Source organism: Charadrius vociferus, unplaced genomic scaffold (assembly GCF_000708025.1).
Source record: "Charadrius vociferus isolate BGI_N301 unplaced genomic scaffold, ASM70802v2 scaffold32, whole genome shotgun sequence".
Classification (NCBI taxonomy): Eukaryota; Metazoa; Chordata; class Aves; order Charadriiformes; family Charadriidae; genus Charadrius; species Charadrius vociferus.
In genome coordinates, this window is record NW_009647856.1 from 2,070,338 (window position 1) to 2,084,113 (window position 13,776).

The window sequence follows — 13,776 nt, forward strand, 5'->3', positions numbered from 1 at the left end:
AACCAGGTCCCCGTGCTCTGCTGTCCTTCGGTGTCTGCTGTAAGTCAGGGCTCTGACCACAGACACCCAACCTCTTTTTGCTTTAGTTCACCCATCTGTCACATGAGTGTAATGAGTGCACCAAAGAACAAAAAGGCAGATACAAACATCTAATGAGCTCACACTTGAGGGCAAAACTTTGACATAGCCACATAGCCCCAGTTTTGTCAAACTTTTGGGACACACTGTGAGCTTGTTTGAATAAAAAATGACCAGGGGAAATTAAACAGGTGGAGGAATGCTGTCTTAACCTACATGTCTTCTTAAAAGGCTGTGAAAAAACTTTGGATGAGTTTATCAACGAAAGGTTTTGAATTACTTGGGCAGTACGACCAAGAGGAAGAAGGAAACTGTATCTGCTGCCTGTTGTGCGACTGTTGTGCAACATCATCTTCCCAAGCTCACAGATGCCAAGCTGCAGCCAGCAAATCTATGGGAAGCAAACTTGCTCTTCTGACCAGATTATCTCTCTCCGTTAGAATCTGTAGCTCGTTACATGATGTTGGCTATTGGATTACTGGAGGCTACCGTTGTCAGCAAGGGTTAGTTTTCCAAAAAAGACAGCCATCATGTAACACTATGAAAACGAGTATTACAACCTTATGCTCTGAAGGCACTTACTGCATCCAGACTTGGAAAACAAATGTTGAATCAGAAAAGAAAGATAATAAGAAACATGGATCAACCTCATGCCACGTTAGATGCATGTGGCCCACATTAATCATCTGAGTAAGACACACTGAAGTCTGAAGTGTCTTTACATGACAGTAACTCAGATCTCTTTCCGCAAAAACATATCCTTTCTTGATTGCAAGGAGCTGAAAAAAATCCTGTTGGTGCCCACGGCTGTTTAATGTACCCAAGTTTGACCCAGACATTTAAATATTTTCATAACACCAAGAGCAATAAAAAACCCCATGCATACTCTTTCGGTTGTGCAATCTGCGTGTACTTTGACCGAAGGCTTTCGTACTGCAAGCAGTAGGTGGCACGCTTAAAAAATAAATATTAATCTCAGGAAAATGTTCTCATGCTGTTTTACTGCTATTCTTAAAACTCAGATGGAAAACAATCTACCAAAGGATAAACTGAAAATGTTGAAAGCTCGGGTTCTTTAGATATAACTGAAACGAGTAAAGTAATTACAGTAAAACTCTAGGGTGCATCAAAAACTTCCGGACTGAGTCCTGGCCTACCACAGAAAGGGGGTAAGCAAAGCAGAACTCTAACCCCAAATTCCTGAACTGAATATGTTATTACTCATTGCATGGGGAAAAAGTATCATCAGCGTTGGCCTTGTATGCAAATGAGTGACTACATTATATCCAAGTAATTTACTTGCATATCCCTCAGGTTTCTGCTTGGGAAGACGAGGTATAGAGCACTCATCTCCTGTAGCACTGCTCTCTACTGTTAAAGACTTGCTCCTTACTCCAAATCAGCTCATTTCAGAGTGGGGTGAAGAGATCCCTTTGGGTGGACTTAACAAAACTTCCTAGTTTTGTTAAGTCCACCCAAAGGGACCTCTTCACCCTTAAGAAAACTAGCAAGTTTTGTTAAGTGCTTTGGGAGTCTTCAGGTTGAAAAGCATTGGGAAAATAGGAGATCGTTATCATTTGAAAAGCGAGTGGAATGCTGGGAGAACAATGTCTGTCCCTGGGATTTATTTTGTTAGCTATGTAGGCAAGCAAGGGAGAAAAGCAGTGTAATAACTCTGGGCATGGACCAGCCCCTGTGAGCTCAGCACTTTTGTCTGGGGGTGCAAAGGAAACACTACATTTATTTCACATTAATGTGAAAAAATGACACAGCTGCCTCTACCCTCCCATGCCATAGCTACATGATGAAAACCACTGGGGTTCTTGGAGCTTTATACTTCTGTTATTCTTCACTTGCATTCAGGAACTGATTTATTACTGAGGCTATAGAGGAGGAAGAGAGGAAAAGCTAAACATTTTGTGTGCTCTGCATCTGGCAAGACATAAAACACCCCAATTTCAAGCATGAGACAGGTCACTGACAGTGACAGACATGGCTGGCAACATCTCAGTTCAGCAGCAGTAACTCATCATCCGAGCTGAGTGTAATTGTCACCAGGTGTCAAGTCGCATTGTCTCTGGCTGTGGGGCTCCAGGCTCCCAAGGAAATTATCACATGAAGTTCTCCTATACAATGTGGTTTTTGCATTTGCTGGGATGAACTGACACCAAAGAAAATCCCCTCTGCATTCCTTTTGACAGTTAATATCTCTATTGAATCCTCCTGAGTCTCACAGAAAGCAGAGAATAAAGGAAACAAGTTTCTCCTCTCAGTGGCTGAAACTTGATCACTTTTATTTAAAAGGTCCGAGAAACGCAGTAACTTTGCTCCAATTTCTTCTAAGGAAGACCTTGGAAGCTATTAATGTCCTGTGCCCTACTCAGGAATAATAATGCCTCCCCTCCAACTAACTAGAAAGCAGACAATGATCCTTGTCTGCAGTGTAATGCAGAAGATAAAGCAATGAACATAAAGTATGAAGAGCTGCAGTTTACCTGGTTGTCCCATAGTGGACTTTGTGCTGATACACAAAGGAGGATTAGCAAAATTTAAGAACAAGCTGAGGTATGTTAATACTTTTAATGAATCACGGGTGTACATGTGAGGCCACACTAATCACCTAAAACCAGTCAGAAGCTAATCAAAGTACACAATGAAATGAGCTGTATTTATCTCTTGCAGAATTACTGAAATGCTAAATATCAGTACTGTGCATTTTCATGCACATTTCACGTTTTCAATACATTTCCATTATTAACTATCACTGTTACATTAAGAATCCTATATTGGTTGGAACCTTATAGCTCTTATCTTGTCCACTAATCTTTAGTAGAATTTTCTTCCAATTAACATTAGATGTTTACAGAGCATTTTAAAACAATGGTGATACTATATAAAAAAATACATAGGATGTTCTTTTGAAAGAGCTGTACTAGCCTACCAAGCTATTACTCTGGCTATAAACATAGTGATTTGACAAGGAATAAAGCTAATAGAAAACCAAACCCTCTCTTTTACTAAGAGTTCTTGTGGAGTTGTGTAACAGTAGTAGGGACAATACCTATTAACACTTCTGATATTTCTACAGTAGTGTACAAAGACTCTTTTCTTTACTTCTGTAGGAAAGGAGGAAAATGACCCTTGAGGGTCCCAAAGTCAAGAACTGTAGCTGCATTAATTACACTAAAAAGAAGATGTGATTACATGTTAGGGACGGGGAAAAAAAAAACAACACACGACCTCAAGAAGAAAACCCTGTCCTAATTAGCTTAATTTTGTAGTTTTCAATGACTCTGGAAGTAGGATCAAAGAGATATTCAAGAACACCTTAAAACTCATTTATCGACTGCCAACCGAGAAAACAAAAATACCCAGATCAAAACCTGATGAAATCCCTGATATAATTCATCACCCAGAGCTTCTTGTATCCTGACTATGCCTCATAGTATACTAAGCATTCACAGTACAGTAGATGGTGACCTGGTAAAGGTTTGACACAAGAACATGAAGGAAGTGTTTCTGTTTTCCTATTTCATTTAATTGAACCACAGAAGCCTGCAGACTGGAAGGCGCCTCTACAAGTCATGGGGTCCTGTCCCCCACCCAAAGCAAGTCCGATTAGAGCAGGTCGCTTGGGGCCATGTTGTGTTGGGTTTTGAATCCTTTGCGTCTCTGAGGGTGGAGAACTCACAACCTCTGTGGGCCCTTGTTCCAATCTTTGAACATAAGGACAGTGAAAACCTTTTCCTTTAAATCCAGTTGCAATGTCCCACATTGCAATTAGTGTCCAGTCTCTCTCACCCTGACACTGAGCACCTTGAGAAGAGTCCAGATCCATTTTTTCCCGTTAGGTAGTTGTATCCTCCCATGAGATAGTTGTCAACAGCAGTAAGGTCTCCCCTCAGCTCTCTCTGAACAAACCCAGTTCCCTCAGCCTCTCCTCATACATCACATGTTACAGTCCCTCAACTGATCTTGTTCCATTAGGTCAATGTTTTCTTTGTACTGGGGAGCCCCACAACTGGACATGGTACTTCTGACAGAAGCCGAATACAGGGGAAGAATCCCTTCCAGCAACCCACAGGCTGGATACACTTCTGCTAAAACAGCACAGTACGCAGCTGAGCTCCTTTGGCACAAGTGCACCCTGCTGATTTTGATAGTTGGGGAGGTTTTTCTAAGAATGAACACAGTGCCTTTTAATCCTACCCCTACAGAAGCCTAAGATTCTTGAGAGATATTTTAGCACCAGCTTCCTAAATCTATTATAATAGGATGGTTATTCCCAGCCCCATGCAAGTTTGTTGGCAGACATGGTTATTCTACTAGCAGAAAACAACCAGGACCCCAATGATATGTGAACCATAAAAGAAACGCAAGCCATCTCTGTAATTATTTTCTGATGTTCAGAGATATATTTGTTCTTCTGGAGTTCTTTTCCTTTGTTCTACTTGAAGCCATCTGTAGTAAAAAAGATTAGCCTTTGTGCCTATCAACCTCCCATGCCCTGTTAAGCCAGCGGGAGTTTCAGATGTGAATGAATCCTAGGGTCTAGCCAGAATACCACCACTCCGCTTGTCTGCTTCAATCAGAAGAGTGTGATTCATACCTGAATATTTTACAAAATCAAAATTGATGAGAACGAGAATCACTTGACCTGTTCCCTGCAGACTTCAGAAGCATAACACCACATTCAAATTTGATGTAACTAAAACCAAAATGTAGGTTATATTAAACAGAAATTATTTTGGAATACTTGGATCAAATTCTCTGTGTCCACTATTGCTAGGGCTTCAACCATTTGTTTCTTTTTCTCTGCTTAGTACTTCCATATTTTTACTTTTTTTTTTCTTTTTTTTTTTTGTGGAGTTATTATTTCTGCCTTTGTGACATCCTGATCAGATTGTGTTTTTCTTCAGAAGTAGCTTACACAGCATATATTAAATAATGATGATGAGAGTATAAAAGACAATACATAGCCAGATTTTGGTAATTTTACTCATGTTAGAAAGCATCAAATTCTAATGTGGAATCATGTTGCAGACAGACCAGATTAAAAAGAAGTATAACTTAGATCAAATACAATATACAATAGTGTTGATTTCTGTCTTAAATAAAATTTGTATCAATACATTGTATATCTTGCACATAGTTAACATCTATAAAATTCACACAAAGTAAAAATAACGTAATTTAGGGATTTCTATAGACATTTTTGTAGATAGTAAGTATGTTTAAACAAATGTTTCTGAAAGTTTTAAGTTGTACAAATAGGAGTTGATTGCAAATTGTAATGCAATGGAGGAAAACAACTGTTGCTGTTTGTCTTACCTGTTCCAAGAAACAAGACGTGATATCTTCCGTCAGCAGCATTCACTCGATCCACAGCAATCTTTGTATACTTGTAGTCAGCTCCTATCCGGATGATTAATGGCCTCTTGTGTATCGGGTAAATGGGATTAAACATCAAAGGGTGGTTTCTGATGAAGGTCACAACATCATCTGGAAACTCTTTGGTTGTCCGCATATTAGGTGTGAAGGCTCCTCCCGGACACTGTAGGAAACATGCACACTAATGCTTAACAATACTTACCATCTTTCAGAGAGTTTTCATCTCCAAGTCATTTACAAATATTGACAGACAGTTGACAAAGTAAGTTCCCGAAAGAGCACTTCGGACTCAGACTGAAAGTAATTATGCTCCAGTAACGGGAATGAAGTGCTTCAATAGCTATGCTTTGAACTCCCATCAATTCAGATAAAGCAAACACAAACATATTTTTTGCCTTTCAAAACCCAGCTTGATGGCAAAGATCCATACTTCTGGACCTATTTCCAGTTCTTTATACTTCCAAACTGCCTGTTGAAAAAAAAATAAAAATTGAAGTGATTGGTATGAGAAGATACCAAACTTTTGCAGCTGGTTTGTGACAGATGTATTACAAAGGCAAAAGGTAAAATCCAATTTTAACTGTAATTTGGTCAATATCCCTCTAGTCATTATGCTCATCATGAGATGGTGAAAGGGCCTGTGACTCATCTTCATTTGAAAAAACAATAATATGGAGACAACCCATTTACATCTGAGAAATTACACGCCTGAGAAATAACAGAGTTCCATAAATACTCTGGATGCTTCTTTAAATGTAATGAAGAACCATCCAAATAATCAGCCCTGAGGCATTCTGGACCTCATGAGGAAATAAAAGTAATCTGAGAAAGCTCAAGTGTTTACTGAGAGTGAAACTAAAAGAAGACTGTGGGAAGAAATCAGGGGCTATGTCAGTAACTGGTACAATGTTCTGGATGCACCTATGCTAATTTACATGACTTTTTTTCACCCACCATTACCACAGTCTTATTGCTGTTCCTGAGCTTTCATTTCAGACCTTACCAGACTTGTAAGCTGTGAAACTCTCCTTGGAGTATTGGAGCTATTCAGAAATATTTCAACACAGTATTTTTCCAGTTGGAAAATGTTGAATTGTTCAATACGAACCATTTCATGGAAACTTGTTTATTTTGATGAGGACCATTCTTACATCTAGGATGGAATTTCTGGTCAAAACCACAGACACAAAAATAGCTAGTAGCTTAGGGAGAGATTTACCTCACCTGACTTTTACAGTCTCAAAGTCAGGCATTTATTCTTAGCCATCTAGGTTTCCTCTGTACTCAGTAATTCAGACTAGATGCCCTGCTTTCAGGTGGCGAAAATTACAGAAAATGAATCATACTCTGAGACACTAGAAAACTCGCCGCGGATATATGAGTCATGTGTCTAACCTACCTGACGCGAGCAAACATTAGAATCCAGGTTTTCATCTCCCAGGGGATCCCTCTAGCCAGTAGGCAGGAGTCCCCACTCTACCTTTGCTGCTAAAAGCTGTTCCATCTTGTGCACATAATAAACTATTCATTGGGCAATACCAGTAACAAAGTAAAGAGTGAACTGTAGCCTAGTCCCAGGCTTCAGAATTATCTTCTGGCTCAATTAGAATTTAATTATTTATACAAAGTAGAACAGCTCAGGTAGGAATTTGTTAAAAAAACCTGCTCTGGCATTACTTTCAGAAAGAAGAACCGGAATGCAGCTCAGACATGGGTCTGTTTTCTCATCTGACATCCTTGACAATTGATTCTTCTGGCCTCTTTATTTATCCTGAGGGTTTCGGTTTGGTTCTCATTAGAAATGACACTACATGCTAGCGCTCTAAGATTGCTCACAAAATTGAATTCCTATTATCTTGTTTGCTCTGCTCCTTCCCTCTGTGGCACTTCCATACACGGTCTTCCAGGAATTGTATGGAGCTATCTGCTAAGATTAGCACCAAATGCTGAAAAAAGAATTGTGTTCATAAATCTGTGATCTTAGCAAGATTATTCTACTTGGTAGTGATCTGCCAGACCCCAGTTCCTCTCCAGAGGAGAGGATTCTGTTTCACGAGCAGTTCAAATTAAACTTTCCTGTCCTGCACAGCTCAGTTAGAAGAAGACTTCCTCTGATACTTTTTATCCTTCCATTCTTGTCTTGGAGATCATAAGACCTTTGTCTGTGACTTTCAACAAAAATGTCTGTGGTATGGTTCACCCCAGTATGACCCTAAAAACTTACATTGTATCGTTCTTCTGAGCAAAGCCTTAACAAACATCTTTAATCAATTAATTCTTTTGCTATCCCCTATACAAACCAATGACAAGCAAAAGATGTTACTGAAGAACCCTCTAAGCTCTCCCTTTCCTGGAGGGATTGAATGTGTATCCTTCACACCTCATTCAAGGATTTGGCTACACGTTACGTATGTTCACAGTTGATCATGATGTAGTTAGATTGCAGAGAGAAACAGAATTCTTTAATTTACAGCATATTCCCCAACATGCTGTAGGTACGAAAACTATTTCTGTAAACTCTGAAAAATGGAAACTATCTTCAAACATTACTGAATTTAGTAGGAAGCTGCCAATTATGTAATTTTTTTCCCCTTTCTTTTTCCATAAGTATGTTTTGCTTGTGGAGAAATAAGAAACCATTGGTATTTAGTGAAGGGCAGCCAAACATCGTGGAGTTGATTATGGCCAAATGAACGTATTCCTTTATTTAATCCTACTGAAGCTATACCGAAGCCTTTTCATTGTTTATCCACTGTATTGTGACACAATGAACATTTATTTTTGTCTGGAGGTTTAGTATGAATATCTCTTTAGGCAACTGTAAAGTAGCACTTTCCATGTCATACAAAAAGGCATCCCTGTCTAGTACAGCATGCCAGAAGTTGCAAAAAAACTACTAAGAGGAAAGAGGTTCATGCCCCACAGTCAGCAAGTGTGGCTATTCAAAGTTAACACTTTGAACACAAATTCTGAGCAGCAAAATAATCTCCATGCCCTGATTTTTACAGATGCTTTGACATAAGAGAAAAATAGTTTGTGGCATGCATTTAAAAGTGGATTTTTTTGGCAGTGAAATACAAGGAAAGCCAAACAAGTCCCAGCTTAGAAAATACACGTTTAAGATACTATGTTGTGACTGAGTTGTGAGGAAGCACAGAAAAGCCAGTGATCAGAAAACCAGCAATCTCTTTTGATTGAAGAAAACCAGAATCTCTTTTGGTTTTATTTTTTGTGGGAGCTATGGTCTAAGAATTTATCTTCAAATTCAGCACACCTGAAAAATGTAGACAATTTCTGTCACCGTGTTAAATCCAAATCTGAATTTTCTTCTTCCCTCTCCATTGTGCTGCCCAATTTCTTTAGGCCTGGAATACCTCATAAGCCTCCATGAGGCGAAACAAGAATAGCAGGGCAGTGGTTGAGGAAACACATACAAAAACAATATTCTGAAGCAGCAAGAAACTCCAAAACGTGACTAATCACAAAAGCGTGAAACTTGTTGTTTAAATGGGTCGTTTATTTTCTTTTTTTTTTTAGTAAAATTTAAGCTTAAAGCCTCAGCAAACTCATGAGATTAGAGCTGTATTAATTAATTGCAAAGAAAGAACAATGCTTGCATTAGAACTTAGTGGAATATCAGGTATTGATTAGCTAATTCTAGAGATCTGGGGACAAGAAGTATTAAATCTTACAGCCAGTAATAACTGCACTAAAATGTCATGAAGAATTGTGTGAACAGGGAGAGCCATCCCATGTATCTAAGCATTAGTGTATGAGAGAGAAAGAGAGAGAAAGAAGATGATCTACAGCACAATGACAAATATGAATGAAATAGTGATATGGTTAAAGGTTCTTGCAGTGACTTGCAAAATTAAAGTAAAACTTAATTTCCTGTGATAAATGGAAAAGCAACAAAGTGTTCATCTAAAAAAATTATAACTACACCATTGAGAGATTTGTGATTCTGTGCATACTTATTTAATTCTGAGACTTAAGAAATTCTAAGAAGACTTCATAGTCGTCAACAAAAGTCCACACTACCATACTTCATTTAGCAAATATGGATTTAGAGAAGATTCTAGAGAAAGTTCACATTCTTCATTAAAGATGGAAATGCTAGACTTCATACTTCTGCTATATCGAAATTAAGAATAGTGCAAATAAGTAAATAAAGAGAAAAGTGCACCAACAGCAATTTTTATATACCATTAAGGTGAAAAGAAAAACAAACAAACAAAAAAATTTTGTTTAAAATCTTTCATGGGACATTTTTGTAAAACTTAGAAACAGAGCTAGCTCTATTTGTGTACCGAATTTATTGGAAGATTATTACTACTCCTGATAACAGTGAAAGAAAGTACTGAAAAATTTTCAAGGCATACATAAAGCATTCTTAACAAGGAGGACTACTATGAACCGATCGGCATGAAAACTCATCTCTTGCTAGGTCTCTCTTCTAAGAGTCAGTACCTGACAGGGTATTAGACCTAGTCAAACGACAAGTCCCAGAAGCCTTGTTTTCCTACGACATCTCCCAAGCATCCCAGTAGGGCTGCAAAACTTCAGAGAACTATGGAAAATTCATACAGACTGAAGACAGACTTATAGATGTTCGGATCCAGACTGCAGAACACACTCATAATGCTGTCTTTGTATGCTAACTTATTTAGCTATCTTTTGCTCAGACATACACACAAAATATAAATGTACATGTAAACAAGATGACTGTCATTAATGAAATAATTTTTAACCACCTCTTCAGCAGAAAGATCAAGAGTGCTTAACATTTTGCATGACTTAATTCTTTCTAGAAGATTTCCAGTTACTACGTGATTTGTGTGGCGATCTGAGAAGCAAATAAAATTGTTCTGAACTGTAACTAAGTGTCATATCCACATATAGTCCATTCTCCTGGAATAAGTAATATTTATTTATGTATTAAAAAAAAGACAAGTAATTGGCAAGCTTGCATAAACATCTTTGTACTTACGGTGCCAGGTCGTGGGTACGGGATTCTGCCCTGATATGGAATCAGCTGGTGGTTTGGGCCCTCCTTGTGTGCAAATGGCCCATTGAACACAGTCTGGATGTCGGAGAGATGATACACACACACAGCCGAGCCTTTAAATATGGAGCTGGAAGACAGCAAGAAAAAGTTAGTACCAACTTTTGTATAGCTTTCCCATTATTTTTCATGGCCTAATAATAAAAGATACCTCTAAAAGAACATACTTAATACAATTTAATGCTGCTATAGCATGGATTTAATACAGTTAAAATCAACTAATTTAGCTTCCCAATATACACCATTACTCCTTAAAACCTAACACCTTTTTGAACAGTGAACTGAAAAAAGAGGGAGGAAGGTACTGCCCTACTGCTGGAATAAGAAAATGTCCTAATGTTGAATATAAACCAAATATAATCTGGCCCCAGTTAAATCAATGGCAAAAATATTGCTGACTTCAGTGAGACAAAAGTTTTACAAACTTTCTACTGCCAAGCTCAGCCCAGATTTCCAGAACTCCCTACCAGTATATTAACCACAAGACCTCCATGAGCCTCCAAAAATACATGGCTAAAATATTAATCAAAGCATTCAGTGCAATTGCAATTGGTTAGATTATTGCAATCAGTTGCCAGCTTTTCTGAACAAAATGGACACAGGTTGTGGTTGTAAAGGAATTACTCCTATGCAGTCCTCAAATCCACCCACAAAATTGGTCTTACAAAGACCCCTTCAAGTGGGTTGAAGTTTGATGCTTTCTGAGGAGAACCCAGGGGGTCACCTATAAGAAGGACATGTTTCTAGCACCACTCTGCATTCAGCAATGGTCTCACATGGTCTCAGACAGCACAGTCCCTGAACGGCCTCTATCGCCCCATGATGACAAGGGGCATGAGGGGAATAATTTCCAGAGTGATGCTAAAGCTGACTGCAGGGAATTAGCTCCTCCTTTTTTTTCTCTTACTGCATGTAAGGTTTGAGATATTTATCTTCACAAAGTGGAAACTCCAGTCAGTCTAAAATCTGCCTGATGTTAACTGTAGGATGAAGATAATACACGTAATTCTGTTTTCAAGTGAAGAAGAAAAAAAAAAAAGAACACTCCAGAAAAAACCTGAAAACATTACACACTATCTAAACAAGGAAAGTGCAAACCACATTGCTCTCATCTATATAGGGATTAGTAGGAGGAACCTTTTAGATGGATTATAGTATTTGTCAAAATTTTAGTAGGTATTAATAGATTTTAAGAAATGTATTTAGGTCTTAAAATCATAGAATCATAGAATGGCTTAGGTGGGAAAGGACCTTAAGGATCATCTTGTTCCAACCCCCCTGCCATGGGCAGGGACACCTCCCACCAGACCAGGTTGCCCAAGGCCACGTCCAGCCTGGCCTTGAACACCTCCAGGGATGGGGCCTCAACAACCTCTCTGGGCAACCTGTTTCAGTGCCTTAACACCCTCAAAGTGAAAAACTTCTTTCTAATGTTTAATCTAAACCTGCCCTCTTCCAGTTTATAGCCATTCCCCCTCGTCCTATCACTACCTGCCCTAAAAAATCTTTCCAGATGTTTTATGTTAGATTTACAGCAGATTATGCCACTAAAATAATTTGCTTCAACGTTACTTGATTTTCTTCTGTATGGTTTAGATAAAAATATTTATAGTTATTACTTGCTGGGATGTTTCTCTCTTGCTACTGTTATGAGTTGGAGGTCTACAGAGGTGAAGATAAAGGAACTGTTAAGGACTAAAAATCCTTATGATTGCTCTATTTAACTAGGTAAAGCTTTCAATCTATAGTTGAACAAAGAGAAAGAGCATAGACCATGTGGTTCACGATAACAGAAATGCAAGAGTGTAAAAACTTCAATAGAGAGAGAATACATCTTGAGAGCCTGGAAAAAGTGAAGTTTTCTCTTTGTTGCCACCTTATATGGTCCTGTGATTCAAACCTCATTTCCACTGCAGGAATACCAGGAGAATTAGGTAAAAGAGTTTCCAGTTCAGGCATGTTGCATCCACAACCTAATCATAAGTGTGGTTTTACTGCTAAACATAATCTCAGCATATTCTCTTTTTGTGAAGCAGGAATCGTAAAATGTAGGCAGCACCACATGTTTACAAGTTATGGGATTATTTTTTACCCAATTAAATATTATAAAATCATATTTTCCTGGCTGAATCACATATTTGAGAAAGCAGATCCCCGAATCCACATGAACAAAGTCAGAAAAGTGTATCAGGAAAAGATATTTTTTGATGCAAGGATTTTTTTACTAGAAATCCCCATTAAAGGCATTATTATTAATAAGTTAAATAATTTGCTAATTTGATCAAATAAATTAAATGGAATTTTAAAAAAGCAGGAAACTTTTTTGAAGGTAAGTAATAACAGCTAAATAATACAGGATAGCATATCAGAAATCAGAAACTATTTCTACTCTGTATACTACTGCTATGTGGAGTGGGCAAGAGAAAAGTGAAAAATATAAAGGTAGCGATAGCAGAATCCGTTAGTCCACCTGTCTGTCTATCTTTGTGGAGAGTTTCAGCATAGGAAGCCATTTCTAATACTTCTACCACGCTAGGGAGCTCACTGAATGCTTTCTAAAATGGACAGTAAGTGAATACTACTGACTGATAACGGGGAGCTTAGGGCTGCAAGGAGGTGATCAAATGCCACATAAGCTTGTCTTTTTGTAGCCAACTGAAGCCGACATGGGTTATTTGCCATCTGTGCGATCATCTGCCAGCTGAGACTGGAAATGATTTGTATGAATTCATGTAAGAATTCCCGGTTTGATCCTTCAGGGTGCTGGATGTCCTTCAGGAGGTGTTAAGTGCTCTCAGATGCCAGATGAGTTCACCGCGTTGAAGTCAGTTCACTTTCTGCTGCTGAACGGTAACAAGTGGCCCTCCACGGAAATGTTTTCCCAGTGCCAGCTGACTATGTCAGGGAGCAGTTTGCTCCAAGCAGCACAGCTCTAACATGGATACCAACAGGAATGATACTGAGACTGTTACTCCTGCATGCAAACGATGGCCATAGCGGGCTTAAAAAATTGCACAGAACAGCCTTGACCACAAACCATCACTTTCAGTTTTCATATAGAAAACTGGGCAGTTCAGAAAGGCAATTTTTTTTTTTTTATTTCAAATCTCCCCATTTACCTTGATGTTGTAAAAATTCCATACACAAGCGTTGTTCTGGGGTTATCTGTCTCTAAAAGAAACACATCCTCTGTAAGGAAGAAAAGGAAAAAGAAAAAAACTTTATTTTCCAGTTTAATTTAT

General features: G+C 38.5%; 1 protein-coding gene across 1 annotated transcript in view; it reads right to left on the reverse strand.

Annotated features, from left to right (window-relative positions):
• Window positions 1–13,776, reverse strand: part of SEMA3C (sema domain, immunoglobulin domain (Ig), short basic domain, secreted, (semaphorin) 3C) — a 120,213-nt gene that overhangs the window by 17,412 nt on the left and 89,025 nt on the right. The window contains exons 9-11 of the mRNA XM_009882925.1: window positions 13,654–13,723; window positions 10,460–10,604; window positions 5,410–5,632 (exon numbers count right to left, since the gene is read on the reverse strand). Coding sequence (XP_009881227.1) covers window positions 5,410–5,632; window positions 10,460–10,604; window positions 13,654–13,723 — 438 coding nt within the window. The remainder of the gene's footprint in view (window positions 1–5,409; window positions 5,633–10,459; window positions 10,605–13,653; window positions 13,724–13,776) is intronic.